The sequence below is a fragment of the Trichechus manatus genome, unplaced genomic scaffold, assembly GCF_000243295.1.
Source record: "Trichechus manatus latirostris isolate Lorelei unplaced genomic scaffold, TriManLat1.0 scaffold00184, whole genome shotgun sequence".
Taxonomy (NCBI): domain Eukaryota; kingdom Metazoa; phylum Chordata; class Mammalia; order Sirenia; family Trichechidae; genus Trichechus; species Trichechus manatus.
The window spans coordinates 3,811,449-3,822,146 of record NW_004444120.1 but is presented as its reverse complement, the minus strand read 5'-3'; the positions used below and the strand labels follow the sequence as shown (position 1 = coordinate 3,822,146).

Genomic DNA, 10,698 nt, shown 5'->3' with positions numbered 1-10,698 from the left:
CTTGGCTGCTAACGAAAAGGTCAGCAGTTCAAATCTACCGTTCACTCTGTGGAAACACTATAGGGCAGTTCTAGTCTGCCCTATAGGGTCTCTATGAGTCAGAGTTGACTCGATGGCAAAGGGTTTGATTATTTTGTTTGTTTTTGCTATTTTGTGTCATATCAAAAGAACAGAAGATCTTTAGGTATGTTGTTGTTGTTAGGTGCCGTCGAGTAGGTTCTGGCTCATAGCCACCCCAGGCACAACAGAACGAAACACTGCCCAGTCCTGTGCCATCCTCACAATTGTTGCTATGTTTGAGCCCATTGTTGCAGCCATTGTGTCAATCCATCTCGCTGAGGGTCTTTCTCTTTTTCGCTGACCCTCTACTTTACCAAGAAAGCATGGTGTCCTTCACCAGGGACTGGTCCCTCCTAATAACATGTCCAAAGTGTGTGAAATGAAGTCTCACCATCCTTGCTTCTAAGGAGCATTCTGGCTGTACTTCTTCCAAGACAGATTTGTTCCTTCTTCTGGCAGTCCATGGTGTATTCAATATTCTTCACCAAAACCATAATTCAAAGGTATCAGTTCTTCTTCAGTCTTCCTTATTCATTGTCCAGCTTTCACATGTATATGAGGTAATTGAAAATACCATGGCTTGGATCAGTCCAAATACATCAATCAATGAATACTTTAGTGACTGAATTATGCTAAGTGTTGTGGGGGATTCGAGAGAAACATATAATTCACTATCTGCCTTTAAGGAGCTATTAGCAATGTTGGATGTGGACCATTCTGACACCTTATTCAGGTATCATAGAGGTCTACAGTTTCTCATGAGTGGCCTTTTAGGTGTTGCAGGAGTTCAGGGAAAGATTCAATTAATGGGAAGAAGCAAACCATTCCTTTGGCAGGTACTTTGCTTTTTCTCTTTAAACCATCATAACTGGGATTGTACATGCTGAGAACTTTGACATTAGCAAGACTGGCTGGATTTCAAAGACTGTGACAATTTCTATAACTCTTTAAATAGGGGCTATTGGTTCATTGTTCAGGAACTGCTTGTGTTATGTTGCTTCACTTGTACTATATTATTCACAAATTAGTTATTTCTTTCTTGTCAGTTTTACTCAGTGATAGGAGATACTCATCACAATACAGAAAATGACTGGAATACATTATATTCTTATTTCATGAAAAATAATGAGGTTGAATTAGGGAAAATCACTGAAGATTATGAAACTCCATTAAAGTAAAGATAGTGCTAACAGCGATTCCAGAAACATCCTTCACATCCACTGGCTTTTGGCTAATGGACTATCTTCTCTGTCTGAAATAGATCAAGATGACTGAAAATGACCCAGAACCACACCTGGAGGAGGATGTTGATGAACTGGACGGCAAGCTCAATTACAAGCCTCCACCTCAGAAGTCCCTGAAAGAGCTACAAGAGATGGACAAAGATGATGAAAGTTTAGCCAAGTACAAGAAAACACTGTTGGGGGATGGTCCTGTGGTAGCAGGTATGTGTGTATGGGAAACAGGAGATAGTAGAGGGCCCCAGAGGAAGCATAAATTTCAGCCACTCAGGAATGGGTGCAAAGGAAAGAGTACCAACTTCCCCCAGTGTTAAGGAGAGAGATATAATCCACATATGCTCAATAAATTTCCAAACTGTATAATTAAGCATCCTTTGTAGAAAGGTACAGGTTAGCGTTGAAATAGCCAGGTATAACACACAGAGAGAATTTAGAAAGAATTCTGGACTGACGGTTATAATTGTAGTCCCCTCTCTCCAAAATCTCTCACATTCTCTCTCTGTCTTCTCTTCTTCTCACTCCTTCACTGACCATTCAGTTCGTTCACATACACAATGGCAGAGCAAGACATGGCCCCAAGATATGAATGGATTGTGCCCATCTAGCAGAGTAGCTCACCTATAGCCACTCAGGAAATACTTGCTGTAGATAATTAACATGGATCAACAAGTGCCTGAGACCAAATGGCATCTCTACAATTTATAAGTCCGTCATTACCAAACATGGTGAATTAATCACATCTATTTCTGTTTCAAACGAGCCCTGGTGGCAAAATTGTTAAGCACTTGGCTGCGAACTGAAAGGTAGTCGGTTCGAACCCACTAGCTACTCCATGGGAGAAAAGACCTCACAATCTGCTCCTGTAAAGGTTACAGCCTAGGAAACCCTATGGGGCAGTTCTACTCTGTCCTATATGGTCACTATGAGTTGGAATTGACTCTAAGGCACACAACAACAACATTTCTGTTTCTATTCCAGATAGAGGTATCACCTTTCTTTTTTATATATTCTTTTTCTCCTTCTTGAAACACACACACACACACACTACACATGTCTGTACCCTGTGTTTACATTCCCTTTTGAATCCTGCAGACCCAACTGCCCCCAATGTTACGGTCACCCGGCTAACCCTGGTGTGTGATAGTGCCCCAGGACCAATCACAATGGACCTCACCGGTAAGTGGACATATCTGTTCTGTTCAGCAAGGCCTGATGATATTGCAGTGATAACTTGGTCTCTATGCCCTGTCCCAGCAGAAGCAAACCCTAGTAAGGTGAATCCCAGTGCTATATATGCTGGTACCAGCTCACAGATCATTCCTTTCAGAGTACACAGTATTTTACCACGCTTAATGAAGAGCCCCACTTCTGTTTCTATTTCACAGAAGAGGGTGCAGGGCAAGCACTTGATGTATTTACTTCTATGGTATTTACTTCAGATTTTTGATATCCACATGATAGCCGAAGAATTACTATTAATATAAAAAGACTGCTAATGGAAATATTAAGAAGCAAGCAGTATGCTTCTGGAATTCTAATATTTATGTAACTAAACATTAGAGAACTTATTGCTCTTGTATCAGTCACAGAACTTACATAAAGTCAAGTAACAATCTAAGACTTCCTGAACATCACTAGAAATTCCACTGTTAGATCTTTATTTTTTAAGCTTAAAGCTCTTATTCTTGTTCTATAAGAAGCTTTCCCCACTGAAAGTGTACAAATTAGAATGTTATTATTTACTTTCACCTTACTGTGACTAGGGTTCAAATCCTTTCCTGAGCGTTAGGTCTTGAGGAGATGGAAAAAAAATTGAGAAGATGGAAATTATGGGGAATGTGGGTATCTGAGGGAGAATGAAAAAATGGGCATACAACAAGGAGGCGGAGGATTTTCAAAGGTAAGATCAACTTATTTTACCATCTGCCCAGCTCCTGTAGAGAAAAAAAAAAAAAAACTTTGTTACCATATTCAAATACCGGACTCTTGTGAGACAGAGCAAAGTAGAACTCGAGAACAGTCAGCTTAGCAAGCGAGGTTGTTCCCTTCCTACTGGACACATTCACTCCTTACCTTATATGGGCTTTTTTGTCGGAGGGAGGAAATCAGAGGCTGAGAAGACACACTTCCTGTTCAACTGAAATCATCAGAGCAGACACAGCACACCGATTCAACTACCCCATATTCTAACATCTCTCCAGAAGAGAAACTCACTCACTAGGACTCAGACCTTTTCCTGCATGAAATTGTGTAATGGCACCAGGTGCAACTGTCAATTTTCAAGACAAGGTCTGAGTTTGCACTAAGGAAAGTCTGTTTTGTTCAGAAGGGCCTGATAATATTACGGGGAAAATTTAGTCTTTGCCCCTGTCCCAGAAGACGGGAACCCAAATTTGGTTTCTTGTGGCAAAAAAAGCCAGTGAGGTAAATCCCAGAATCACAGAGGTATATATGCTGGTATCAGCTGTGTGCAGGGGATCTTGAAACCCTCAAAAAGAAAAAATCTTTGTGCTAAAGGAAGGTGTTGAATTAGAGTCAAAATTCAAAGAAATACCACACACTCAGCTGTGCAAAACACACACACACACACACACACACACACACACAAAAACAGGGGAATGCCAAATTATACAGGATCACATGGAGAGATAAACAGAGAGTGATTACTACCCTCAACAGAGTACAGAAATTAAGGACAGATCCAGGTTTTATGGAGCCTGAAGGTTTTATAATTTGGGTGAACTTCCTTAAGAAAAATACTAAATTGCAAATACAGACTAAAAAGTAAGCATAAAAGTGAATATTTATTTTTAATGACAAAAGGAATCAAAATAATTTTTAAAAGCTAGAAAATGCCACGAACACCACCAGATCCAGAAAAAGAAGTGTCTGACACTCCTATATAGTTTTCCTACGTTTCTTTTTTGGGGGGAAGGGGTGGCACATTCTTTAATCACTTCTTCGCTTGACCACATATATGTAACAGAATAGAAAGATAATCTAGACTTTCCTAGAGTACGGTTGATTGAAGCTCTTTTTTTTTTTTTTTTTTAATTGACAATTAGAAAACATTCTTTCATCTTCGTAACTTATTACCGATAATGTCTTGTATATTTTTAGGATTGTCATAAAATTAAAAAACAAAAAAAGTATGGCATTCCTTTCGTATCTGAGCTGTAAGGAAGAGTCCAGCTTGAAGCATTGCAAGTTTGTGTGTGTTCAGGGACTAACCTCAAGTACTTTGAATCGAGGACCATGTTGCTCAGATGGGCCCAGTAAAGGGTTCTGGAGCTTACGCTTCATTAGTCTCCCTGTGTGTCTGCTTCTGAGGAGAATAAACTCTTTCTAAATCCACTTCTACAGGGGATCTTGAAGCCCTCAAAAAAGAAACCTTTGTGCTAAAGGAAGGTGTTGAATATAAAGTCAAAATTCACTTCAAAGTAAGTATCTTGCCCTGTGTGTTTGCTTTTTATAAAATAGAACTCTTTTCCTATAATTACAGACTAAATTTGCGTTATCATATCAGCACGCTTTTTGTCCCACCTCCCCATCCTCCCATCCCCCAGTTCCGGCATGTCCTCTCCCAAACCCTGAGATCCACCTGTTATAGAACCACCTTGGTCATGTCCTTTCCCAGCCAGGACACTCTCCTTGAACTCTACATGGACCACTTAAGCCAGTGGGATCCATCTCTCTATGAACTACTAATACTCATATCCAAGAGGCACCCGCTGCTTGGTATTGCACCATTTGTATCATTTCTCCCTTGTACAGCCTAAGCTCCTTGAGGTAGGGAGAGATTATATATCCCTTCTTTCCAATATTTCACACAGAACCTTGCAAATGGAAGATACTTAGTGACTATATGTTGAGAAACGCACAGACAAATGAAGTAATTAATTGGGGAAAAAAATAGAACAGGTAGGGCCTTAGCTCTACTTCTTGGGTGATTATATAGATGCAGGAGCTGTGGTCTTTGGTAAATGACTGGAAATTACAATTATAACTGTGGAGCCGGTGACCAAGTAAGAGCAAAACTAGATAGGAAATTAACTGGCATCTAATGAATAATCACCTATCCCAATGAATAGCCAAAATCAAGGAGAAAGAAAACCTTGACTTGGAAAAAAAAGTATTAGAAATACACTGTTTGCTCTTAATTACTTGTATTTGCCTTGGTTGCCCCTCACTCCCACTTAGCCATACTCTCCAGAAGCCTGGGCTACAGACCCCATCTGCCTTTTCTATTTGTACACTGGGCCCTCCTTTCCCCTGGGTACAGGGTTTGATTTGGTGTCCATGGACAATCATTTCCCACCGCATAGAAATATGCCTCAAAATAATGTCATTCTGGAACTATTTGTTGATGCCTGCCCTGGTAGCATAGTGATTAAGAGCTTAGGCTGCTAACCAAAAGGTCGGCAGTTCAAATCCACCAGCCACTCCTTGGAAACCCTATGGGGCAGTTCTCTGTCCTATAGGGTCGCTATGCGTTGGAATTGACTCCATGGCAACAGGCTTGGTTTTGGTTTGCTCTCTACTAGGCACCGTGCTCTATCTAGTTCACTTACTTGTATCCTGCCATATTATTTATTACTGAAGCACCCGAGGGTTTAGTAAGGCACTGTGTCCAAATATGCCTAGAACGGGTTACATATCAGGCCTGTTATTAATAGTTAGTGCGACTGCATTAATTTGTCAATTTAGTCAGCCAGTTTGTATCAAGTGAAGCATGACAGGTAATTTGCAATGTGACTAAGAAGAGAAAGCAAGCCGTGGAACATAGGCTACTCAACACACATCCAGGTACTGGGGAGGAAGGCAAAGGGAGGGGCATTCCAGCGCCATCCACTTCAGAGGGTTTGGCCTTATTTCTAACAGGAAAAAGACCATTCTCTATGTGTAACCCACATCAAGTTGAACCACCCTGTGACCTGACCCAGCATGGAGGTAAAGTCAGAAGAAATGCCAGAACAAAAATTGAAAATAATTGAAAAGCTTTTTAAATCTTTACTGACAGTTTTTGAAAAATGCCCAAGAAAATATATAGTTATAACACCCAGCAACACATCCTAAAGTCCTCTCTCTTTACCTCTCTCTCTCTCTCTCATTGCTTCTAGCATTCTTCTCTTTCTCCCAGCGAATTTCACTGCACTCTCTCCACAAACCTGGCCTGGGATGGTTGCTTTATTCTCTTCCCAGTTTTCTTCTGCTTCTCAAGGAAATGTAGTATCACACACTTTCTCTAGCTCTCACTTCATGCATATTTTTAAGGCTTCTTCCTCCTGGGGCAGGAGAGAAATCAGGGAAAGGGCAGGGAGCCAAGAAAGAGGATACTGTGAATATACATCCTTTTCTTTTTAAATTCATCCCAAATGTAACGATACTAAATAGACCCTCTATTGAATAGTAGAAAAACGGGAGGCTCTTTGTTTGGAAGTCCTAATTGCCACCTCGTTACAATTCTTGTCCATGGGTCTTTTTTCCTTCAGGCCACATATCCCACTAGGCCCAAGGGACCAGCTTAGGGATTGCTAAAAAGACACAGTCATTTTCCCTATTCTTAGAAACTACATCTGGGATTCAGAGTAATTAGACAGTTTGGTCTTCATGTTATCACAGTTGCTTCAGTGAAGCTGTTTTCATTCTGTGTGCTTTTAATAAGCTTAGATTACAGATTTTACTAAGGAGCAGTCTAGAATCTAAGCGGGCACTGTTCAGTGCTCTGCCACCTCGCTACCAACGAAACAAAGTACAGCACTAATAACCCATTGCCATCGAGTTGATTCCAATTCATGGCGACCTTATAGCACTAATAGCCTGGTTTAATCATTCTGTCAAAAAAAGGGGGTGGGATAAGGATAACTATTGTTGGGGAGAAATTACTGGAGGATTCTTTAATTCTTCATATTGGTGAGCAGTTAACCAAGTCCTCCAGCTAACGATACAATTTCCACTTTAATTTGTTTGTGTAGACCTGACCACTATATCAAATTAACAGAAAACTCAGTTCAAACCCAGGTAAAAATGAATCATGGAAAAACAAAGTGTTTGGGATGTCTATATTTTCATTCTGTTCTACTGAATTTTCTTTCAAAGACTTAGGAAAGAGGCAGGATCTCAGACAACGTCTGAAAATGACAGGCATCCAAAGTACTTGCTAGACACAGGTGGATTTCACCCATTATTTATGCATGGGGAAGGACATGATCCTGTGGCCCATCTGCTCACTTGGAGACTCCGATCGCAATTACTCTGCGGGCACAAACTTCTAGGCTTGACTTTCCATTATGGCTTTTCTGCTCATTGTTTGTTTTTCATATGCTAGGTGGATCATTTACCAGGTTATAGTTTTCAGATATTTGCATAACATTTTCCACTGGTACCATTGTAACCTTTCCTAAGACAAAGACAGTCTCCTGGCCAGTAATATAGGGGAGGGGGAGTCAAGACCATACAAAAAAGGAGAAAGACTATGAGGAGTATTGAGACGGGTTTTAATTAACCACCACCCCTTCCCCAAAATAAATATCACAGTATCCTATTATTAAAATCAAATTAGCCACATTGAGGTCTTGTGATCTCCTGTCTGTAATCTTTACCTCACCACCACACTAAGTGATTACAGGAACATTTCTTCTGAACTAAATCTTCAGTCCTTTCAACCTCAGAGAAGACCTAGCAAGGTAGGATTGGCACAGAAGATGCGGGAAATTGAAGGACCCTCTAACCTGAACTATTTGGACCCTTCTCTCCTACAGGTGAACAAGGATATTGTGTCAGGCCTGAAATACGTTCAGCACACCTACCGGACTGGAATGAAAGGTAAGGGACCAAATACTTGCACTGTCCCAAACTCTGTTTCTCACTTACACTTAAACGTTTAATCTGTTCAAAGCTTCAGACTCCCATCCAAGGAAAGGGCACACACACACCTCTGATCTAGAAATCAATGGAGAGATGCAAGGCCAACATTCAGGAGACCTAGTTTAGACTTGGATCAACCACTAACCTTAGGCATTCAGCTTCTGGAATTCAATTTTATTACTCATAAAGAGGAAGAGTAACAGAGATAAATTTAAATGAAGTAAAAACATAAAAATACTTTCCAAAGTTAAAGAGCACTTTATAGGTAACAAATCTCAGAGTCAGAGAAATCCAAGACAGGAAAGGCCTTATGTGTGTTAAGGATGGGAGTTTAGAGCAGTGCTCAATTTCTTACCAAAGACATAGAAAGAATTACTTGTCCTAGGATTGGAGAAGCTAATTGAAACAAATATAACAACATTGCTTAATTTGCAGCTGTTCTCTACAAGTAGCACCTAAACTGTATGTGCCATGGGAACCTGCCTTCAGTTTTCTTCCATTAGCATGGGCGGGGAGAATTGAGAGGTGAGAAGGCGGTGGGAGTGTTTTTACACTTCCTTTCTACTTGACAGGCTCCCCCAGAGTTGTGAAACAGTCATGTATAGGCAAGTTCTACCAAATTAGTAAACAAAGGATAGGGAGAAAATTGTCTGATAATTTTATATAACATAGAGAGCCACTCAATTACTTAAGTGTCAGAGAAGATTGTTGGCTTCAAAGATCTTAACTGGCCTTCCCAGTATCTGGTCTCATGAAAAAATGGTTTAATTTCCTATTTTCCTTTGAGCACAGAGACTATGTTGCCTCCCTCAGGCAAGAGTATGATGACGTGTACAGCAGTTCCTTCAAACTTGTTAATAATGCATTAAGGCCAACTATACACTACCTCCCTCCCTTTGTTTCTACTTTCCATTCCCATACTATTCTTAATATATATCCTAGGTACTCATTTATAGGTAAATTGGGTTGGCTACTTTTATCATTTGTCCCAGTTTTTCACCTTTTTTTCTTTTACCGGCTTATTGATTTCCCCCTTCCATCCAACTCTTCCCTCCATTAATTCTGCTCATCCTGATTGTCAGCTGTTACTTTACCTCTCCCCACGGATTTCTACATGAAAAAGTAGCTTTGTAGATAGAAGATCGAGATCAAGACCCTTTTTGGTTATGTAACTTAGGTGGATGCAGAGCTGAACCCGGAACTCAGTTCTCAACTGGTTTTGATTTTTTAAATGATAGAACCTGTTAAAAAAAAAAGCAGTTGCCATCAAGTTGACTCCAACTTATGGCAACCCATGTGTATCAGATAGAACTGTGCTCCATAGGGTTGCAATAGCTGATTTTTTTTTCCAGAAATAGATCGCCAGGCTTTTCTCCTAGGTACCTTTGGGAGAACTCAAACCACAAACCTTTAGGTTAGCAGCCAAGCACATTAACCATTTACACCGCTACATCTGTAATAACAACAGCCTAGATCCCCACTGATCTAGAACATTGGGTCCTCCATTTTCCTGGAACTCAAAATCAGTTGTGGTGCTTTTTTAAAACACAGATTCTTGGTACCCACAGCAGATTACTCAATCATACTGGGAGTAGAAAAAAGTAAGCTATTATTAAAAGGTACCACAATAAAAATTTTTAAAAAATTAAGTTAAAAAAAAAAAATGCTCCAAGTAAATCTGTTGCTTAGCCAGCCTTGGAAATTATTGCTCTTGGCTTTGATCACTATAAGCCGAACTCCAAATTCTCCCTCTATCAGACTCTTGCCCTAATGAGCTTTTTTTCTTCCTAGTGGATAAAGCAGCATTTATGGTTGGCAGCTATGGGCCTCGACCTGAGGAATATGAGTTCCTGACTCCAGCTGAGGAGGCTCCGAAGGGCCTGCTGGCCCGGGGCACCTACCACACCAAGTCCTTCTTCACTGATGACGACAAGCACAACCACCTTACCTGGGAGTGGAACCTGTCCATTAAGAAGGACTGGACAGAATGAGACCATCTGCCCACCCCTTTCCCCACCTTTGCCACCTAGAAGGACCCTTTCAGTCATGTTTATCCCCCATCCCTTCTCACTGTTCACAGCTGGGCTCTGTCCCAATGCTCCCCATATTATCTTATTGAAGTATCGTATCCCATTCAGTCTCACAAAGCAGTCCCTAGTACAAGAGGCTTAAAACCCAAGCTTAAACCCTGCCCACTCCCTCTGATCCCCCACTGGGGTCAGATCTTCCAAGTTCTCCATCTCAAAACATAATCATTTAATGTTCTCCTGTCTTATTCCCGTTTGAGCAACCAGAGGCCAGGAAATGGACCAACTCACTAACAATCCTTTGGCCTAAGGTTCCAGTAGCTCCTTCCCATCCCTGCATTCTGTTGTGGTTGCTGCTGGCTCAAGGAAGGTCCCTAATCATGTTCTCTTTCAGTTGGGGCTCTCCTTTTGTGGGAGACACTGTAAAAAGCACAACAGAATAAGAATAAAACAAAAGCTGTATATTCTGACTGAGATCTTCATTTCCCTGCTTTCTGCCTTCG

General features: G+C 40.8%; 1 protein-coding gene across 1 annotated transcript; it reads left to right on the top strand.

Moving 5' to 3' along the window:
* The first annotated feature begins 550 nt into the window (after positions 1–550).
* Positions 551–10,657, top strand: ARHGDIB (Rho GDP dissociation inhibitor beta). Its single transcript, XM_004387342.2, has 5 exons — positions 551–1,505; positions 2,394–2,477; positions 4,665–4,741; positions 8,063–8,126; positions 9,960–10,657. The coding sequence occupies exons 1-5, from the start codon at positions 1,328–1,330 to the stop codon at positions 10,157–10,159; spliced, it is 603 nt and encodes a 200-aa protein (XP_004387399.1). The 5' UTR covers positions 551–1,327; the 3' UTR covers positions 10,160–10,657.
* Positions 10,658–10,698: the final 41 nt, after the last annotated feature.